Raw genomic sequence first — 22783 nt, 5'->3', positions numbered from 1 at the left:
TCATGGGGCGTTGACACAGTCCAGAGAGTGGACGTCTCCTGAACCATGAGCCGGAGGGCGCAAGTGGAAACTACCCGCAAGTGCACGAAAGCACTTTTTTTTTTTTACGCCAAGTGGAAGTGGAGAGCTATGGGACCAGCCACCCAGCCATTTTTCGGAAGCCCGCTACCACGGCCTGCCTGAGATCCCTGAAACCACTGGGCCACTGACGACTGCCTCTTTGCAACCTTGTGTTTCTCCAGCGGCGTGTGTGCCTGGCACCCCCATCCGAGGGGCGCTGGGCCTTTAAACGCAACAGATGGGTCTCCATGGTGACCAGCGCCTGCAGTACCGCAGCAGCCCCAGAAGGGGGCGAGCACCCCCTCCCTCCTCCTCCCTCCCCGCAAGGAGGGACGAGGTGGTCCAACAAGCAAAGCGGCGCTGCTGAACGCGTCCCGAAACGGGGTAATAAATCAGGCACTCGTTTCCTTCTCCTCCCGAGTTCAGCCGCTTCTCATCATTTGTTTTCTCCCCCCCCCTCCACCCGTCCGCTCGGTGCACCGCTTCCTGGCGATGAAGAGCATGGTGGTGAAGACGCGGCGGCAGGGGTGCAGGGAGCCGAGCGCGTCCGACCGGGAGAGAAGTTCGCAGGCGCCGGCCGCCCCGGCCAGCGGGAAGGCGGCGGGCAGGCGGGCAGGCAGGGAGGGCAAGACGGCTCCTGCGCCCGGCAGCCTGGCGCCGGGCAGGGGCAGACTGCTGCTCTCCGTGCCCGCCCGCATCGGCAGCCGGCTGGGCCTGACCGTGCCCGCTTTCCTCAAGATGGGGAGCGCTCTGGTTTTAGGTAAGGGGGTCGCCCCGGGAGGAGGAGGAGGAGGCGGCACTGGGGGATGGAAGAAGTCGTTTCGGAGGGGGGAATGAGGTTTGCATTCTCAGCTCGCCCAAAAAAAAAAAAAAAACCTCCTCTCCTTCCGTGCTAGCTGCTTCTTTTTGAAGGTGCACGGCGGAGTTTTTTTTTGCAGGATTGTCGAAAAGTGTGCATTGTACCGTAGACGAATGCGCCTTTTTTGTTTTGGGAAGAAAACAAATACCTAGGTAGCTAACGCCGTGTGTGTGTGGGGGAGAGTAGCTTTGATACTTTGTTAACAGCGGAATAGCCGGCCGTTTCAAGTGAGAAAGCACAGCTCAAAAGGCAAGCTCGGTCTCGAGTGGTCGTGGACACAGTGTCTGAACGAAGGCTGGCTGAGTGTGGATATTGCACGGAGCGCCTGCTCGGGAGACACAGGGTCTCAGTGCTGACAGTGACACGACCCTCATTACCCTCAACCTCTGGACATTTAAATCAGGGAGAGCACCGTGGTTGGTGCTTTTATTTCTTGTTTGACACCCGTCCCAGCGATTATTGCCATTATGATTTCAGCCCTGTATCCATTATACCGCAGCAACAATTTCCTGTTTTTCGGTTCCTTAAACCTGGTGAGGCAGTAGATAGTTCAGAGATACCATATTATTTCCGGCATTCTTGATTTGAGCATTTATCCTAAGCCTTTAAAGGCTGAGATAAAAAAAAGTCATGCAAAATCTGAACGTGTTGACCGTTTGTGACGTTTGCTGTAGTTTTCAATGTGTAGCAGCTTCAGCCAAGAGCAAACACGTCACCAAACTGTGCGCAATCATTACGTTACTAAAGCAATGAAATAGCACATGGTATGCCGTGTAATTTTGCAAAGATGTCTTGATCGTTAACTATCCAATTCACTTGCTTGGCACAGCTAGCGCGATAAAACCTTTCATTTATTTTTTTCCTTGCAAGAAAAGGCAGTCGGACAGCGAAGATCACAGTGTACTCGCCCGGATGAGAAAACTACTTCGCTTATTTACATAACCGTCTCTCAGAAGAGCAGCACATGGTGATCAAAACCACAGTTCCTCACAGAGCCCTGACCCTGAATTTAGTCCAGGCAGCGTAGGGGTAGCCTGTAGAAGAGTTTTAGGTCCACTTGTCGATAATAATAATACAAAAATCCATCCAAACCTGCAGAATATGGTGGGGGAAAAAAAAGAAAAACAGAAAGTCAGCATGGAGAGATCTAGATGTACAGTTTATATTGGTATATACAGGAGGTACAGAGGCATTAAGTTGATAAAGTGCAGCCTCTCCTTGTTCCTTTTTTTACTATGCATCAATAGAACATATATATATTAAACGACACTTTTCTTATCCTTTTTCAGGTGTGGAATTCGTTAAGTCGATTCATGTCGGGCATCATTGTAGCTTTGCAGAAACCCATAGCCTTTCTTCCCCGTGACGAATTGACAAGGCACACACAGATTTTTTAAAATGTTGCGTTGCTTCGGTGGCTCATAGATGGATAATACTTTATTAATCCCGTAGGGAAATTGATGTGTTACACCAGTCCAGCCCAAGACAAGCAAAACAGACATCAGAATAGTTATAAAACAAAAGACAAGCAAGATAAATAAACATAAATACATAGGTGTGTGAATAAAAATAAGTAAGTACATAGGTGTGTGGTAATCATGGGTTCATGAGAACCCTCCTTGATTTTTTTTTACCTCATGTGGCTTTATCATTTCTGATTTTTATCTCATTATTTTTTTTTTTGCTTGCATTAAAAATGGTGCATCACAGTGTCGCAGTGGTTAGCATTGCTGCCTGGCTCCCAGGTTGCTTCTCTGTGCGAATATCTGAAGATATAGAATATCTGAAATAAAAATGTACTGAATCTTTTATCAGATGCCTTTTTTTCTTTTTCTTGTAGCTGCTGTGGCTGGCATTCTGCACTGGTAAGTACTTCACTGTCATGTTTGTTATGTACCCGTTAAGTATTGCAAACTGGATAACATTAATTCAAGGACTTTAGTGTTTTTGCACATATTTTGCATTCTGCTACATTTTTCTGGACTTGCATCTTAACAAATTATCTTGCTGGAGGTTTATTTTAACTTGTCCATCACAAGTATATTTTATATCAACCTGCATCAGTTGCAAGTGGCATTTGGGGTGATTTCATTTGACCCAGGCGAAATACAATGATTAATAATTGCAATGCAAAATCGTAAGTTCGCGGCTTTTTGTAATAACCCTGTACTCTGCAACTGTGAATGTGTTCTCGCAGCTTTTGACCGTATTCTATAAGCTCTGTGAGTCTCATTGTCTCTTAATTTTCTGGGCAGGTACCATATTTCAAATCTCTTTGAAAATGACAGACATTTTTCACATCTTTCCACCTTGGAAAAGGAAATGGCATTTCGTACAGAAATGGTAAGAAAATAACATTTGAATTCATTTACGTTTCCCACCATTAGCATTGTTTATTACACTCTTACCATTGTCCGGCCTGTTTCGGTGTTGTTCTATGCTGATGAAGCATTAATGAAACTAAACGGAAGTGAAGCTGAAACTAGAACAGGAAGTTCTTGTTTGAAACCAAGCCAGCTGGATGAGGCGACTGACCTCTCATTTATAGACAGTTCTTATCTGGAGAGAGGAGTCACTTATTCCACAGTTGTTAGGTCTTGTAGCGTATACTGTGCAGTACAGTGCAAACCCCCGGCTTAAACTTCAATTTAAGAGACTTTGGCTTTAATGGGCAAAATGTTGCTAAAGCAGATTATTTTCTGTAAAAATAAGAAATAACCGTATTTTCCCTGCAATAACGGACAAAATGTAGTGCAGTGGGTAGAGGGGTAGGCAGATTGCTCGTTGTGGATGTTTTGTATGCTGCGGCGAATTTTTCGTCAAAACAATCGCTCTTAAAACACACTGGGATCCTAACAAACTGCAAACAAAGCTAAAAGTCTTAAACGGCACAAATAATAAAACAAGGTCCAATTAAATACAACGTAGGTTGAAAATGGCCCTGCGGGGGGCAGATTCGCCTCGGTGAATTTTAGACGGTGTCTTTATGCCAAGGTGGCACAGGGGGACAGTAGTTAGCATTGTACGGAGGCCCTGGCTTCAGTTCGGGATCCTGGTGCTGTCTGCGCGGAGTTGGAACGGCACGTTCTCCCTGTGTTTACGCCGTAGTCCACATACACACTGGTAGGTGAATTGGCTTCTGGGAAACGTGTGTGGGTTTGTGTCTGTGTGCGCCCTGCGTTGGACTGGCGTCCCATCCAGTGTTACACAGCCTTGTGCCCGCTGGTTGCTGGGAAGAGGCTGCAACTCCTTCACAGCCCTGAATTGGAAAGAGTAGTTATAAGATTAATGGATGCGTATTCACGTCACGTGAAATAAAGAGCTGGTACTGTATATGGAGGATAAACAGTGACTTAGGAACTATGTTAATTGTAGTTGTTAAACAATATATTAAATATATGTACTATACGTATAAATATACATACTATAAATCTATGTCCTTTCTGGATATATGTTTTCTCATATAACAGTGTGTTTTGGGGTGAAAAACGTATTTCATGATTTAACAGTCATTCGGCAATAACACACCCCCTAGTCTGTTAAACTGAGTGTCTGCTGTAATATATCAGATTTACATTTTTCTGAACAGAGTCACTTTTTTGTGAGAATGGGGATTTACGTTTCCTCAGTAATATGTAAATGGTGAAGTTTGAATAAAGGCATCAGCAAAGAGTAGGTTATGTAGTCAGATTTGTGTAGTTTTGGTTTCTTTGTACCTCACACAAAGTAGGATGTAGCAAGTTGCTTCTTTTTATTAATGTCATACTTAAGAGTCCAGTACAAGAAGAAACATAATAAATAAAGTCTGCACCCTGACCTGCACAATGATCCAATTATTCATATTCTTTTCCTGCCACACATTAAAAGAAGTCTCATTTTCATCTTTGAAATATCTCACTTTTTTCATTACAGGGGCTTTATTATTCATATTTTAAGATTATTATTGAGGCACCTTCATTCCTCAGTGGTCTGTATATGATAATGAACGACAGGCTCACAGAGTTCCCTCTTGTTATAAACACCCTGAAGAGGTTCAACCTGTTCCCTGAGGTGAGTCGCTCACTCGCAAGGTTTTTGTTAAAGCGTAGTCTTTGTTTAAGAACATATATTGCCTGGTTGCTCCCTTAAACTGTTTTAGATATTGGTGATTAGATCATCTCTTGAACTGAGGCTTTGTTTTTAGATCTATATTCTGGACTCCATCTGTTGGAAGGCACTTGCTGTTTAGACATGACATCAAAAGGAATGCTGTTAATTTACTGAGTCATTAAATGATCTCTGTTTCAACTGAGGGGAAATATGTAACTCCGAACCTTGGCCAGAATGTATGAAGACAGCATCCAGTGTTGAACTGAGTTGTCTGGTATCTATTTAAGAAGTGAGGAAGATGGATCCATTTGCCTGTCTGTGATTGGCTCTTCCCAGTAAAGCCAGCGGTGGTCTATAACAATCGAACAGACGCGGTGTAAGCAGTGAACATGCTGAAAGAACAGCATTGGAAGACTTGTCACTAAAAGACAGTCCGGGCAATACAATACTGTATAGTACAGTAATATAAATTGGATTCATGTGGCTCATTATTTTCAGTGTTTTACATAAGCTGTACTAACGTGATGTATAATTAAGAGGGGAGGCTTTGTTTCATTGAGTTGTCAAAGAAAAGTTGTAACGTTTCTTCTGTTGAGGGAAGGTTCAGAGCCCTGCAGCTCCTTGACTGTAAAGCAACCACCCAGTGCAAGGATCTTGATTAGGAGCACAACCAGAAGCTCTTTGGTCTTAAATATGAGCTTATACTTTCACTGTTTACTGAAGTGTGTAAAAAAGAGAACAAAAGGTTTCTTTTGCAGTCCTACAGATTGTTATAACAAGCTTATGTGTCTTTTACTGAAACAGTTCATTTATTTTATAACTCGGGAATTATACTTGGTAGAAGTCCTGTGTACTTAAGTACTTTATTCACACTTTAATGGGACTTTGTGTGTGTGTTCTTTTTTTTCTTGCAGGTGGTCTTGGCCAGCTGGTACAGGATTTACACAGGCACAATGGATTTCTTTGGTTTTCCAACTAAAATCTGTTGGACAGTCAACAGAGGAGAGGGACTGAATCCTGTAGAGAGCTGTGAAGGTAAATACATGGCTTTTTTTTTTTAATTTTAGAGCTAAATCGCATTTCTTTAAATATACTAGAAGGGTAATAATGAGTGCTGCTTTTATCAAAATGAGCTTTATTTGTTTGGAAATAATGTATAAATTCTTAATAAATCTATAGAGGAAAATGCTCAATATTAAATCAGCTTCATTTAAATCATAATGAAGCTGATTAGATGTGGCTTTTAAATTTGGATATGAAATAGTTAAATTTTTTATCTTGTTTGTTTTTGTGTGCAAACATCTACAAATTTTATTTTGAGGATAAGACTTTTTGAGAAACATTTTGTGAGCAGTTCATGCAGTAATTGCATGAACATTGATGTTCAATTTCTTGTTTTAGGTATGTAACAGTTGCCCAGTACTAGCTTTTCCAATGTTCAATAACTGTTTTGAATGTTTGTTTTAGATGAAAAAGTATACCATAATGCCGTCATTTCTTCTGAAAGTTTTTGTTCATTTTTGCTCGCACAAAGACACGTGAAAGAATGTATAACATTAGCAGAGCTGTGCTGTACGTGCAAGGCTATGGTAAAGAAAAATATGTAAAAAAAAGTGGTTGCCGAGTCAATGATCTAATGATGTGAAGCAATACTTAATTGCACCATGTTTCTGTTCTTGTAATACCATCAGAATAATAGTATTCCAATACTTCAAAACTTGAAAATAAAAAATAATAAAACATAGGTCTATGAATTGTCAGTGTTATAAAGTTGATTGCCCTGTGGATTAATTGCGTCTGAAAGTGAAATTTTTCCATTTTTCAAAAACTGATGATAAAAATGAGTTTTCTGATATTCAAAAATGATATGACTATCAGAAGTAGGATCTGTGACAAAGCGGCAAGTTTGTCAGCACTCTACACCATGTGAATTATGTCTAAAATTAATGGTATTATTTTAGGGAAGGGGGCTTAGCGGGAAATTTCACTAAAACGTCACTTCTCTGTTTATGTTCCTTTTGACTTATAGGTTTGGGAGATCCGGCTTATTTCTATGTTACATTTGTGTTTGTACTAAATGGAGTGATGATGAGTTTATTTTTCATCTACGGCACATATCTGAGGTAGGGACATTTTCCCAGTCAAATAAACAATTTATTTGAAATGTCTTTTTAGAAGCTAAGTGAGATCTGCTTTAAGATATCTATAAAGCAAGGAGAGAGAGGTTTTATGTTAAAGGTAGTTTTGAAAATTATTCCAAATGACCTTTTTACAAAGTTTATTCAGATGAGAGTTGAAAATATAAAGTGTCATTTTTAATGCTGTTTTCTTATTGTTGTTGTTTTTTTTTTGCTCAGGTTTGGCTGAGTTGTTTTTCTTCTTTGTAATGTATGTTCTTAACCAGATAGCTGTTCATCTTTCCTTTTTTTTTCCCCTTCAGTGGAAGCAGACTCGGTGGTGTCGTTACAGTCCTGTGTTTCTTTTTTAACCACGGAGAGGTACGTTTAACCAGAAGATAGGGGGGTCTCTGATCAGTTGAAGCTAAACACCCCCATTGTTGGTCCTCATTAATCTTCTTCACTAAGAACAGAGTGGAAATTTTGCTCAAGTACCGTTTTCTTTACAGACTTTCCAGAGTTATCCCAAGTAGGGTGTGCTTATTTGTGTGGGTCATTTGCTAATTATTCTTTATCTAAACGTCTTCTTACTGACTTCTACGACTACAAAGATCAAATACTGTACATAAAAACGTACAGTCTAAATTAGATTGCTTTTGACAAACAAATCCTAAATGGTGCACTACGTAGTAAAAGGAGTGTGTCATTATAACCGGCAGAGAACTAAGAATAATTGTAAAACAGCCAAAAGCGGAAGCATTGATGATTTCCGAACCATCTTGGTACAGTAGGTCTTAAAATGATCTACCAAAAGTTTTTTTTCTCCGGTTCTCTGGTCTAGTGAAGCTGCATGATGGGACTGTTTGAGCTCAACCCCTCGCTCGGCGCTGTCGTGTTTTCGGATACAGACTGTGCTCACACCTTCCACTGTGTGTCCCCCCCCCCTCAGAGCACCCGGGTCATGTGGACGCCCCCCCTGCGTGAGAGCTTCTCCTACCCCTTCCTGGTTCTCCAGATGCTGCTGCTGACACACATTCTCAGGTGCGTCTCACTGTCCCGAACCCGCTGGGGTTCACGCCCTCCTCCGAGCTCGTTGTATTTCAGCAGGACGTCTCCCACAGTGTGCTTTCTTCTTTCTCCTCTTTTACGGACTAGTGCTGGCCCCGTCATAGATCATAGCCAGTGTTTGCTCCTGGTTACGTTACAGTCGGCTCACGATTCAAATGGTCCGCATACATCCGAGTCATTAGGGCAGCAGTTTAGCTACATTCTTCGGGGCAGCTTCTCAAACTGGGCTTTTCAAGACTTGAATCTTTTTTTTTTTCCCCTTCTCACCCTCTTTAGGACTCCTAAACCAGGAAAAAAATCTTTTGTCGCACTTGGTGTTTCGAATGTCTTATTCATGCTCCCCTGGCAGTTTGCTCAGTTTGTCCTGCTGACTCAGGTAAGAACTCGAGAGGGCTGTGTGAAGAGGGCTTGCACTTCTAGCCTGTCTTTTAAGGTGGACAGTGTTCTAGGAAGTTTTGGAAGAGTAAAATAAAGCTGTGGTGATGGGTAATGTAGATGCAGTATGTTGTTTTCAAAATGTCGATGCAAAAATATGAAAATTGTTCTATGCAAAACCTGTTTACAACACGCAGGTCTGTTAAAAACTAACTTGCAAAAGTACTTCACATCTGAAGACAGTACACTTGAGTCTTAAAATAACATGTTAAATCGCACTTCATATTCAAGGTTTGATGGGTGAAATTATGTGTTTAAAGTAATTCTGTTAGATTACGTTTATGTCCTGTTGTCATTTCAGATTGCTTCTTTATTTGCGTCCTACATCATGGGCTATCTGGTCTCTTCAAAGCTGCAGTCTCTCTTGCTTACCCACATGGTATTATGTTCCTCCTCCTACTCACATTTATAACAGTGCTGTGTCTAATTTAGCTGCTTATTTTATTGCAGTTGTTTAAAATATTTAAGAAGAAATCCAACCTGAGCATTCTTAGGTAGTTAAAGTATGCCTGAACATTACAGGTTCATTCTGTCAGATTTTTAGCTGGTAGTTTTCTTTTTTGTCCTCAGTCAGGATTTTAGGAACCCAAGACTATACGGATAGAGAGAGTGTCTTGAGTGAAAAATCTAGGCCTTTCTGCATCTGGGCTGGATATTCATCTGTGTGGGCATAAGGCTAAGTGCTAAGGGCTGATTTGCTGAGGAAATAGGAAGGGATGTGGGAAATTTGAATCATTTGTTTTAATTATTTAAGTAACCTTATTAATAATTGAAGTATTTTACAAATGTACTTGGGCGTGAAGTTATTAGACGTTAAAACATACTTATTCTTAGCATTTAGAATAGACTGATGGCTATAAATCTTTTTTTTTTTATTTTTGAAATTTTATATTTGCAATTTAAAGACGGGAAACGATCCAAACTGCAGTGTGAATTTATATAAGTGCATCATCTGTTTATCTTGGAATGTTTTGCTCATTAGATCATAGTGCCCTAGGTCAGGTTCAGTCTTTTCGGTGTTGTTAAATTCATATGAAATATGGACGCAAAAATAAAAGCTTAAAGACTTATTTTGGCTCTACGACAGATGATTTTTTGCTTATTTTACTAGCAAGATGTAGAAACGGAGCAGTGGTATAAATACAAAGTATGTGTTTTTTGTGAATTATTGCTTTTAATTTTCAATTTAGACCTCACCCCTGCAAATATGTGACAAAAAAGCAGAGCATGAAGGAAACGTCACAAAATAGTGCTGTACCTAGTACAACAAAGGACTCTAAACCAGACCTTTACAGAACATTGCACAAGCACATTTCTGTATCGATAGCAGCGTCTCAGGCTGACATCGTGGCAGCAGCTGCGTAGTACAATTGAGTTGTGGGTCTTTCCAAAAGCAAGATGTCATGAAAATATCTCAGCCAAACAGATGAAAAAGCAATAGCAGGACCTACCCAACCCCTTCAAATGATTTTCTTAACAGCTGTCTCCCCTTCCAGAAAAAAAAACAACAAGTTTGTACCGACAATATTAGCAGAGAGACCACTGCCAACAAAAGTACCTAAAATCACGCTTTTTAACTGCGTTTTTTTTTTCTACTTTCCAGGTTTCGCTGTTGGCTTGCTTTGTTTTGATGTTTGGAAATTCCATGCTTCTCACCTCTTTTTATGCATCTTCGCTGGTATCGATTTGGGTGAGTGGGCACTGTCAAGTGTTACTGTGAGAACATCTGTTCCGGTTTACCTCGTACTTATCGCCCCCCCCCAACAAGCCCAGACCCAGCAGTCACTAACTTCACCCAGCAGTTTTTTTTTGGTTCTACTTATCCATGTGCTGTTACAAGCCCGTGTGACTTCGAAAGTAGAAAAGGCTTCGACAACACTGCGTTTGTTTCAGTGAGGATGCGTTACACATGCATGTGTGTGTATATACAACGTGTTATTCCTTTTTAAAATATTCTGCCGTTAATATAAGCTTCTTTATTCCAGGGTGTTGTTGCACTCAAAAAAGAAATTTCTCAATACTGCAAACCAGGAATTGCCACATGGGTAAGTTCTACGGCGTGCCGTAACAAAATATCCTAAAAAGATGAATCGTGTTGAAATTGTTTAATCATTTCCAATGTTATTTAAACTGACATAGTACAGAACAGTAAAGCCAAAGCTTTTGGCTAAAGAATAAGATTTGTCAGTATTATTGTCAGTTTGCATTGCCAAGATTTGAAGTTTTAATTAATTTTAGATAGATATATGCTTATAAGTTATCTTTTAATTCTCAGGTGGCTGAAGGTCTTGGCTGGTTTATATCGACGGTGATTTTGAAGAGTCTGGCTTCTGCAGTTCTTGGAGCTGCTGATGACGTAAGACAGCATAGACTTCTATAGACTTACAAGCCCAATGTAAAAAACACAATAATCCTCCGGAGCATTTCAGTATAAGCTGCAAAACAATGGCCGAGTTCAGTGGTAAAAAGTTAAGTCACTCCTCTTTTACCCTTTTGGGTTACAGTTGTCAGTGCTTTGTGTCTAGATGTATTGTAAAGAAAATAGCCTTTTAATTTAATTACACTTTCCATTATGAAACAAAGTTTTGTTGAAAACTCTCTGCTTGCTCTCCAGTTCCACCTTGCCCAACCAACTACTGTTGTCTTTCAGCAGTTAAAAGCTAGACCTCCATTAAGACTTCAGCCCTGATCATTAGAAATGTGGAAAAAATACTTAATTTAATCCAGCAGACATGGGTGCACTGGGAGAAACCGGTGTACTTCAGACATCTTGAAATGAATAAATGAATTGATATTTGAGCTGTTTGTATTTATCGGATGTTTGGTTGAGTTTCAAAACCAGAGAGGATCTCGGAATATCAGTGGTACAGCTCTCCCTGCATCGCTAGCAGGATGTTCAGCATCAAAGCCTTATGAATGTTGTTTTTGCTAGATGCCTATCCCAATTTTCCTTGCGCTTAATATTCTTTCTTAATATTTCTTAAATTCTTAATGGTTTTTTTTATGGTGTCTTTTTCTCTTCAGGCACACATAAGTAGTCTGATCAAATCAAAGTTTACCAGTTATAAAGATTTTGACACAATGATGTACACCTGTGCAGCTGAATTTGACTTCATGGAAAAGGAGGTGTGTAACTTTATATTTATCATTCCTTTTATAGCTTCGATATTTGAGAAATTACGCATGACTATTTCTAAATAACATCTGTATTTATCTATGGTATTTTATTACAAAATTATTTGTAATTTACCATGTTTTTCAAACCCATTCATGATAAAAAATGGCAATGCATGAAAAATGTTCTTTGTGATTTATCTGGGCCATACTGTTTTTCTTGTCAAAGGCTCTTAATGTTCCTCTCTTTTCAGACTCCACTGCGGTATATAAAAACATTGCTGTTCCCAGTAAACCTTTTAGTCTTCGCTGTAATTACTGGAAATGTAAGTTTCATAGTTATTGTTGCTATTATTTTTCAAAACACATGCTTTGTTGTGCGTTTTGTTTTTCTAATGCATGGCATCAAGATGACATATTTTTTTCAGTTTTTGTTTAGTCTCGGAAGGCACTTCCATGAAACGTTTAACGTGGGAAGTTTTGGGATGTAACCGGCACAGGGGTGGAAAAGACAATGAGAACCGTACCTGTCCCTCTGCTGGGGCTTCAAGGCTGGGCGACCCCTGTCCTGAAGCAGAACGTTTCTAAATTTTCATCCCATCTCGGATATTGAAGACTTCATTTGTCCAATGAAGTCGCACGTGAGGTGGTGATGTTTGTAGCCTCTGCTTTTCTTCTCATGCTTGAAGAAAGTGGATAAGAAGTGGAGAGCCACATTCCAGTTTTCAAAGTCACTCTTAAATCATCGGGTTGTTAAGACTTACAACACAAAAGTGATTGATTCATTTAGTAAGTTGGTCCATTTACTGTAAGTCTGGACCTGCCAGCTGCGGCCTTTGAGAGCTGAAAGGCGTCGCCATCTTCGTTTTCACTGGTCCCTAAATGGCGGGATTCACACAAACGTATTTACTTAAGTGATCAAGACCAAACCGGCCCAGCCGCCTAGAAAACCTGCTGGGTGAAGGCTGTCGGGCCGAGGCCGAGCCTGCTGTAGTCCTTTTTCCGCGCGCTGGATCGTGTGGACGCGGACACTGAAGAAGTGGGAGGGTTGACAGGTATACATCCCGGAGGAAGTGTCAACGGCTCTTCTGTGACGCAGCGCGAGCTGCCGCAGTGAGGTGATCAACAGCCCCTCAACTGAAGGCTCGAGGGGATGGGCAGAGAATAACTGCTCTCCGGTTCATTTTTATAAGAATTGGGCAATAAAAAGAGAAAAGGGGATAACTAAAAACTGTGCCCTGCAATGTATACATCTGTTGTACAGAATATGTTTTATAATTATCGATTGTTTAATTTTACAGACGGTAAAACAAGTTTGGAAGTTTTTGGGACAACAGAAGACTGAACGACCTGAGACTATGAATCTGCAGAGTGCTGATCAGTAAGGAGCTTTTTTACAACCTCCCTTTTTGACTATTGTTGTTGTTAGTTTTTTTTTTAAAAAGCTTTCAACTGGTTATAGATTAACAAACGTGGGGTATTGATGAAAAGATTCCCGTCTAAAGTTTTCATAAGGTGAGCTTTGGTCTTTCATATTTCAGACTGTTCTTTTCGAAACTTTATTCAGGTAAATTTCATTTTTATATTAATCTAAAACCAGAAATTATTTAAAGATTGAATCCTGCATGTTGAAGAGATGATGCTTTTCTTCCTGTGTGAAATCATTGTAGTCTCTGCTTCTTATTTCAGGACTGCACAAATTCCAAATGGAGAGGTAAGACATTCATATGTCATTGAAGCTACATTATTTGTTGTGATAGTTTGACGTTTGTCCAGTGCCTCGTGAGTGGTCCCCACTGATGTACATCCACATTATCTTTAATTTCTGTATGGAATCATTCATGCTTATATTTAGAGATGGAAAAATTAAGCACAGACATTTGTGGTCATAATGTTTTACAGCCTTTTTGGCCTGCTTTACCCTGATGATTACTTGAATAAACTCCTGGTCAGTCCAAGAGTTATTCTTTGAGTGATTTTCTTTTAGACAATAGGCAATATGCCTGATTTGAGAATCTTAGTGAGTTGTCATTTTAATTTTGGCAATTAAAACGCTTACAGAAACATGTGCTCAGTCATTGAGCTTATTACCTGTTAATGATTGTTTTCTTCTTTTTTTTAGATGGTTTACCATCTCTTACAGCTAATTGCATTCACTGTGCTTGCAATCCTAATTATGAGGTTAAAACTGTTCCTCACACCTCATATGTGTATAATGGCCTCGTTAATCTGTTCACGACAGGTAAGTAATGAATTACTACATTCAGATTCTTCGTATTTTAATCACTTGTGTTTGAGCAAGTAACTGTTCAAGTTCAGTTTAGGGTAGAGAACGACACACCATATGTTTGCAACAAAATTACATACCCTTAAAATCTACGTGTAAAAACTCTTAACCTAAAACATTCATTTATTTTGACATGAGAAATATAAACTTCTAGTTATTTCTTCATTTCATGTTTAATAGAGGTTGGCATTGAGGTAAAGGCATTCAATGCCAGATAGCTCTTATCTATAGAATCAGATCAAAGTTTTCCTCAGAATCAGCAGTACAGTTAGAAGATTTCTGTTTGGCTCTTTCCTCGGCCAAACAATTTAAAGGAAATTAAATTGCTTTTAACGTGTATGACTTTATTAACTTATTTTATTTGAAGGAAAGTGTGGGGGGGGAACTGTTTTTTTTTTTTACTTCTTTTTTTTTTCCCACTGATGGCATTTTTTATCGTTTCAGCTTTTCAGCTGGGCAGGACAGAAGTACCGGCACCAGCTGCTGGTCTTTGGGATTTTTTCCATTATGGCTGTTCAAGGGGTGGCCAACCTGCAGAGCCAGTGGAGCATCATGGGAGAATTCAGCAACCTGCCCCAGGAAGAGCTGCTGGAGTGGATTAAAGCGAACAGCAGGTCAAGTGAGTGCCGAATGTTCATGGGCTATATGCCAGGTCATTGTGTGATGGAAGAGGTGGAGATGCAGGAAAGAGGGGGCGTATTCAGGCAGTCTTGCTCATTGGGTAGTTTTGTAGCTAAGTGTATCTAAAGTTTCTAAAAATCTCAAATTAAAATGTCGTTATACAGTTCTCCGTGCTGGTGGACAGTGTCCTCTTTGAAACAGGAAAAGGGGGAGTTCATGTGTTTGGGTATTTCTGTTTTTGAAGTGTTGTCATCCGCTATAGTGGGGGACGATACTACTTCATTAGAGCTGCAAACGATTCAATTTTTGCTGCGCATCAACGTACCTGTGATGGAGAGCTGAAATACTGTTGTTCCACAAAGTTCAGCAACCTGCCAATAATCACGTCATTCTGCTTCAAAACCACTCGCAAACATGGTGGCCCAAATTAGCAACATGTGGACTTGGAAAAGTAAAGAAATGGCAGTCCTTTAATACTGCAATAATACTTAAATTCTGCCTATGAGTTCCTGCAATATAATTTTATTAATATATTGCAGTAATTGCTGCACATCATTTTTATTTTATGCAGGAATGTAAGGTTAATATTAAATAAAACATTTGTTCCGTGGAGTTAAACTTCCACTTGCAAGCATGTTCATTAGTATAGTTTTTAGCGTAAGTCGGTATGCTGGATGGTGGAGATCTGGCAGGTGTTTAACCTCAAAGAATTTATTTTCATCTGGACAAAATCATACTCCAGACTCGACTGTATTTATGCCTCTTGAGCTTTTTCAGTGGTATGTGCAGGGATCTAGCAACATGGATAGTGTTGCTGCCAGATCAGCGTGCCAATTTCTGCAGATTTGTACAAACCAGTACCTCCAACTGGCATTTTAATACCATGCTATTATGAAACAAGACATTGCAGATGCTGTTTCAAGCTTAATTGGAAGTGTTTATGTAAATTGCAGCTCTGCAGAATAACTCCTGTATTCTGCGGGGGACAGTCAGAAGCTTCAGTAAAGACAGTTCTTTTGTATTTCCCTTATGACCGCATGAATCTCATTGTTACTAAAATTACAGAATAGGAAACCAAGTTAGCATGCTCCAGAAGGCCCCAACAGCTCACGTTTTCAGACTCTACCACATCGAAAATGCAGCGTTGCTGGAAAACAAATTTGCTCCCTACACTTCCTGGCGAATTTCCTATGTAAATCTAGGCCAAATTAATTGAATAGCAGTTGACCCAGCCACTTACTAGTTGTCAGGCTGCAGGATTAGATCTTCACATAAGGTGTTACTGATTCACCCTCTGCAGTTAAATGCCATATTCCACCTCCTTTATTCTAAAAGTATGCTGTCTTCCTCAATTAGACAATCGAGAGAACTTTATAAGGTTTCTGAGTTGCTGTCAAAGCTAAAGGTTGATGTGGTTCTGTGCCCTACAAAGAGGAAACGTTTAATTTTGGCATCGCCTGTGAACGTTGGTACACAGTGCCTTGAAAAATATGTCCTATTTTGTTGAATTACAAATGATGATTAATAGAACAATATTCTAGCAAGTGAAATGTATCCTGGCAATCTCCCAGAAAAGGAGGGGGGGGAAGGAGAAAGGGATAAAAAAAGGAGATCGGGGATGCTAACTTGGTGCCTCGCAGCTGTGAAGCTCATGTTCTGGCGCGAGTAACTGTGAGAGTGCTTTCAGACGCAGTCTTTGCTGGAGCCATGCCCACGATGGCAAGTGTGAAGCTGTCTGCCATGAGGCCGGTCGTGAACCACCCGCACTACGAAGACGCAGGGCTGAGGTAAACGCATCGCCCATCACGCCTTCTGTGTCGACTGAGTTCCTGTCTTAGACGTTCATGAAAGACTGCCTTACAGCTTGACCCCCAGCGTCGTATTCCCCTGAAAGTCCATGTCTTCTGCTGCTCTTGTGTGCATGTGTGTTTCTTGGTGCGCCTGAAAATAAATGCCAGTTTGGAGTGTCTTTTATGTTTCACTGGATTGCTGAGGAAAAACTGTAGTAAAATAACGTTTTCTAAGAATGCAGTGTGTCCTGTCTTTAACGGTCTTACTTTGAATGGATCTTGGATACAACTGGCAAAATCTGTTGTACAGGCAATGAACTCCCCCCTCAAAGAATGGACAAAGTCCCATAAATGGATAATGGATCTGGACAGCATGACAACAGACTGCCCTCAGAATAACGGCCCGTGTCCAGTAAATGGGCAGAGAGTGTACAGTACACGTATACTTTTGACCATATTCCAGTGCTTTGGAGCTCAAAAAAGCCCTCGCTGCTACTTGAACTGAATCTCGGCAATACTGGATACCCTTCCTCTGTAAAGGCGATATTGTATTTGCCTTGTTAATTTAAAAAACTTTACAATGAAAATCAAAGCTTTAGCAAACCACCTAATGCTAACCTTCATAAATGAATAATTATCGGTTTCTAAAACTTAACGAATAACATTCAGTGCTTTTGTTCCATTGGAGGTTTGTTTAGAAAATCCTATTGCCTTACTACACTGTTCACGTGGAATTTATTTATTTTTTCTGTTTCTGCATCTCTTGACTTCTTCAGGCAAAGGACAAAGCTGGTATATGCAATGTACAGCCGAAAACCTGCAGAAGAAGTCAGGGCTAATTTAGTGAAACTTGGAGTGGACTATTTTATTTTGGAGGATTCCTGGTGTACAAGGAGATCCAGGTAACACGCCTTCAACGCTCTGCATGTCTTGTACAGAAGTGCTAGTTTTAGAACAGTCCATATTAAGGTGGGGTGTTGGTAAACATTACATTTTGTAACGGTTTTACTTCTGTGTCAACTCCTGTATTGTGGCAGCGTTCATTAATGTAAAGGGTGCAACTGTAAGACTGTAGGTTGTAAGTCGTACCATTCAGAGAATCAATATGCTGATAACATTTTAAAACTAACAGCGCTTTCCTGCCAGCACAGAGGGCTCAAGTTTAAGCAAGGAGATGCCTGTGTTAAAAAAAATTGAACGTTAATGGTTATTTTAGTATGTCTCTTTTATTTCTATCACTGTACGTCTTTCAAATTGACCTCTTTTCCAACTTCTGTTTTATGTGTGACTATAGTTGTTAGTTTTTAAAGGTTATCCGTTAATTAAATTTCACTTGTGGACGTGACTGCTTTTTAAAATTAACTGGAAATTGGGAGGACTAACTATATAATTATACTGGGGTGTCTAGTTACTACATAAAATAATTCAGTATGTTCCCTCTTAAAGGCGGTTTCCCCTACCTTCTCATTAGTTTAAAAGTAATCCCTTACACACTTGAAATTATTACGGATCGTTTTTAAAATGAAGTCTTTTAAAAAAACGGGCGTTCAGGTATGCTCAAATGGTATTGATGTATCAAAATTGAACGTGCGCCCTTCATTACCGCAAATCTTCATTTAAAGCATAAGGTTACAAACCATAAGGCATGGATAGCTTCGCTGGCTGATTTTACTTCTTTTTTTTTTCCCTGCATGATTTCACATCTGAGTATTTATCACAGTTACGGCTGTAAAATAAATCGGTGCAGAGCAGGATTTCCATGTGCCGGATTTACGATGCGTGTCCGAAGTCTGTTCTGAATCCGAATTCAGTTTGTTTTCTTCTTCACTATCCCAGTGAAAAGGCAACTTGAGCAGATACACCAGCACAGAGCAGAAGAAGGTTTATAGTGCTTGCAGTGTTGAAAGTTGTACTTTGTATTTACTGTACATTAAGTACACTTGACAGATTTTGTTTTATTCAGACCTGCTGTAAATGCATCTCTGTTTTGTAGGCCGGGCTGCAGCATGCCGGAAATTTGGGATGTGGAGGATCCCAGGAATGCCGGCAAGATACCCCTCTGCACTTTACTAGGAAGGGATTCCAGACCTCACTTCATCACGGTCTTTCAGAATAATATTTATAAAGTTCTCAAAGTTTCTAAAACTACCAAAGATAGGTAACCAATGACAAAAAGCTTAAACGTCTTGCTCGGTGCATTAATGAATTCACTCTTGCAGCAAGTCTGCTGTTACTTTTATTGGATGCGTCTTTGTTTGTTCACCAGGAACCGGAGTGCTCATTAATCCTTAGGTCTACAATGTTTTCGTGTTTTGTTTAGGTTTTCAAACAGGGTATGCTGACTGTGTAGACAGGTTTTAATAGCTGATATTCAGGTGCCGTTGTAGAAAAAAAAGTCATGTCCAGTGTGGCGCAAAATTCTCTCTTAGTCATTTTTTAAGGTGTCTATGGTATTCGGGGAACAGCATCTACAAGCACGTCACCTATTTAGATTGTATTTTTGATAACAAAATTGAGAAAATGCTTCTTCAGGTGAAGCTGTGCAATAATACAAAAAAAAATGCTACGGCTTCTGCGATATGGGCAGTCATGAAAGTGTTTATTCGGACACATGTTCCCGAACAATTGCAGAGAACACAAAACCAAAAAAGTAAATATCTTGTCTTTTTTTTTCTTGCCGTTACGTTCATATTCACTGGCAAACAACCAGTACAGGAAATTTACAGTTCAGCTCAGAACTCAGAAATCCTTTCTTTTGTCATTTTTGCTATTGAGACTTTTTGCTTAGATATCACACATTCCCATATTGAAGCTGACCAATAACCCCCACGTTTGGTTTTTAAAAGCGGTTGTTTTCAAGGGTTTACGTTTTCATTTCTGTACCTTGTTGGAAGACACTGGAACACTGAATGTCTGTAGTCGCAGTAATTTCTTTGTCACACCTGCGTTGTGTCTTGTTATAAATGCATGTTTAAACCTTTATGATTATCTTGTAAAAATCAGATAACGGATTTTGTCTGGAGAAAAACCACTTTGAACAACGACAGTCATGCATGTAAGTTACATGAACACAGGTCCTAGAGACTCCAGTCATCATTACCCATTCATACGTTACTTGACCTCAGGTTTAGTACTGTCCGGTTGTGCTTATTGCCTGTGGCACACTCTAGGAACCAATTTAAAACAGAAGTGTTTGTGTGAGGGGAGCTGTTCTACATGAGTCCTCATACTCTGGATTTGTAAGTGTTAGGAATTGTATTCAGGGACTAAAGTACACTTCTTTGGTCTAAACATTACCTCTCTCTACCATGGAGCAATAAATGTATAACATTTTTACCTTACTGTGTCTGCAGGAGTGAAAATCGTACTGAATATATTTATATATATATTGTAATATTTCTTAGTAGTTACCCCCAGAAGACTCCATCCACAGTTGCCTTGTTAAAAGTATTCACAGCTGTAGCCTGCTGTACATGTTTGGATATTGTTACACAGAATTATAAATGAATGTATGGTATATACAAGCTTAGAAAATGAAAATACAAAAGAGACATTTTTTCTGAAATAGATTTTAACAGTTTATTCCAAACCTGGTCTTGGGAGAATCACAGTGCAGTTTACCGAAATCTGAAGGGGATGACTCGAGACAGGAAGGGTCTTGTTTTTGCAAGTGTTTCATTTCCAATTTCTACTGTAAATGAACGTCTTTAAACAATTTACCTGCTAGAAACTGAACTAAACAACTGTTCAGTTCCAGCTCTCCAGTACCAGGTTTGGCTATCCCTGTATTACAGCAATAACTTTATAGAAATTCCATTAAACTTGGAAATAAATGTGCCCTTGGTTTTTATAAGTATTGTAATATATCCTGTTCAGTATTTATAAACTTTAGAATACATTTATTCTTTGTATACTGGATGGATTATAAGGTTATTTGCTAAGCTCTTTTGCTACTTTAATAGGTTTTTTATATAACAAAATTGGGACACTCATTACAGGCGTGGCTTAGGGATCGAGGGGTATGGTAAATTCTCCAAAACGGAGAATCCTGGAAATAAAAAATGAGCTGACGATCTCCATGAAGACTACCTTCATTACCTAGAAAGCATATTAAATATACATATGATCTTTTAAACTGATGAGAACATGGAACTGTGAATGTATTTGGAATGGCAAGGGTGTACCTTGTGTCTAGAAATAGCTCTCTATTTCTGTCATATCCATTATGAAAATGGATCTGGTCAGTTTCTATTGCCATTGTGGACTCTTGAAGTCCTTCTACATAAGCTATCACCTTGTGCTGCACTACCTACTTGGCAGGAGATAAGTACTGCTAGCTTCAGATAAATGTGTGGTGTCTTTTTCAACTATTTCAGGAAGTGTCCTTCTAGAATTTTATAAAGTTAGTCTTTATTTTAAAAACTCACATTTGATCTTTTTCTAGCTTTCACGTCAGTTGTTGTGGAGCATTGCGTATTGCTATTTAATACAGTTCAATTTGATACTTTGTGTTATCTACAGTAGCATTGTTATTTACTGTTCCTATAATGCTAAGGTCACTCTTTAAGTACATTCTGGTCGACCAATTACAAAGATTCATTTATGTTAAATTTTGGTCTGTGAAACTAGTCGTATATTAATATTATCTTCATTTTGCATTTGGGAATCTTGAGTGTCACAGGTTTCCTTGCAGTTTTTTACACATAGTTAACAAAAACAAATATTCTTAGTTTTGAGGAGTGTTGTTTTGACCTGCTTTGAAATTGCACTGAAGTAGCACTGGGAGTTTCAAGATCACTAATAGAAAGCCAAGCATAGAGAAGTAACACAGCATCTTGATGTGTTATACACATTGGTTTAATGTTTCTGCGAGGGTTTTAAATTAATAAATTACATGGAATAGCAGTTGGAATTCTGCACTTAGGATGACCGATAACACAATCTCTTTAGGAACTTTTAAGGTTACCCTTGAACTGAAAGAGATTAACTTGACCAGTATTTGCTCAGTTTGCACTTTTGCTTGGTAACCAGTTAAGTTCAGTTCAATTTATTTGTCATATGCACAAGTGCAATGAAATGCTTATACTTTTGCAGTAAATAAGTAATACTGGTCAGATTATTACTGTTTATGCAGAGTATCGGACCAAGTGCACATCTTGTCCTTATTACAGTTTTCATCTGGTGTAGTCAGAATGGTTAGTTATTAAAAAGGTGAAAAAATACAAACTTCAGAAATAGATCTTCTGAAAAGACAATGAAGACATTGTGATGCATTGAATATTTATTTTTATTTTTGTGTTTTCTTGTGGCAAATATTTCTTAACATGGAAACTGTTGTTCAGTTCAGTAAATGTGAAACACTATACTGGCATCTGAGTTTATTTTCTGTTTATGAATAACTTTAAAACCCTGACCTGTCTTAACAGCTGTGATTGTCACCCTTTGTGTAGTGCATATGGCATAGACTTTTTAGATCAGCTGAATGAGAAAGGAGGTTTGAATTTAATTATAAGGTGTGTATGTAAATTATTTTTAAACTGCCATTTAAAAATAATGCTAGTGCCATTTTGGTTTTAACTGTGGCTTGATAAAGTCTTAATGTTTCATGGGTATTCTTTTGTAAAACAGAACATCGAATTTAGAGGATTTTTTTGGGGGGGCAACAGTTTTATTGAAATTCTTTATTATTTTACTCTGTGTAAACCTGCAGGAGGTATTGAAATACTGTATACATTTTTTGGTTCAGAACAGTAATCTCAGTGCTATGAAGGATTTTCTCACAGCAAAGGTTATGGACCTAGTGAAGCGGACTAGTTGCATCTTTTAAATGAGAACAGCATTATCATACATTTCAGTATGGATTTACAGTTTATACTTATTATATAATCTACTTTGTTCAATTTTCTATGCTCATGATGCTTATTTTGTCTGTATTTTTAAATAAAATGTTCTTTATTACATATTGAGTTGTTTTTTCCTCCAATACAGGAATGTGCTGGATAACGTTTGCTTAATTTTAAAATGCATAACCTCGTGCAAAAGATCGCCAATCTCTGTTCACTAGTGAGAAGTTTTGAAGTTTTGAATTTTGCCAGAAAAAAGTTATTTAGCTCAGATGCGTTACAGGACATCATCATGATAAATATTTCAAGTCATTCTTCTAGATCTAAGATATCTGTATAACTTTTTTTAGATTGAGAGTGAAGCAAAGCCATGATAAAGCAGAAGGACCACAGTATTACCCTTTGATCTCATTTAGAGGAAAAGAAACAATCTAGCAAATCTGCGAAATAGTATATGTTCAAAATCAGTAAAGACTGTCTGCATTGCACAGGAATAAGAA

At 39.2% G+C, this 22783-nt stretch overlaps 1 protein-coding gene across 1 annotated transcript; it reads left to right on the top strand.

Annotated features, from left to right (window-relative positions):
* Positions 1-342: 342 nt before the first annotated feature.
* dpy19l1l (dpy-19-like 1, like (H. sapiens)) lies at positions 343-22400 on the top strand. The gene is made up of 22 exons (XM_088602056.1): positions 343-820; positions 2760-2784; positions 3175-3262; positions 4832-4969; positions 5923-6043; positions 7038-7131; positions 7449-7506; positions 8075-8166; positions 8470-8569; positions 8930-9007; positions 10232-10318; positions 10614-10673; positions 10904-10984; positions 11653-11754; positions 11997-12068; positions 13044-13123; positions 13432-13456; positions 13865-13984; positions 14474-14648; positions 16338-16437; positions 17217-17342; positions 18434-22400. The coding sequence occupies exons 1-22, from the start codon at positions 553-555 to the stop codon at positions 18600-18602; spliced, it is 2259 nt and encodes a 752-aa protein (XP_088458182.1). The 5' UTR covers positions 343-552; the 3' UTR covers positions 18603-22400.
* The last annotated feature ends 383 nt before the right edge of the window (positions 22401-22783 follow it).

Source organism: Lepisosteus platostomus, chromosome 12, assembly GCF_059453375.1.
Source record: "Lepisosteus platostomus isolate fLepPlt1 chromosome 12, fLepPlt1.hap1, whole genome shotgun sequence".
Classification (NCBI taxonomy): domain Eukaryota; kingdom Metazoa; phylum Chordata; class Actinopteri; order Semionotiformes; family Lepisosteidae; genus Lepisosteus; species Lepisosteus platostomus.
This window is presented reverse-complemented; position numbering and strand designations above follow the sequence as displayed.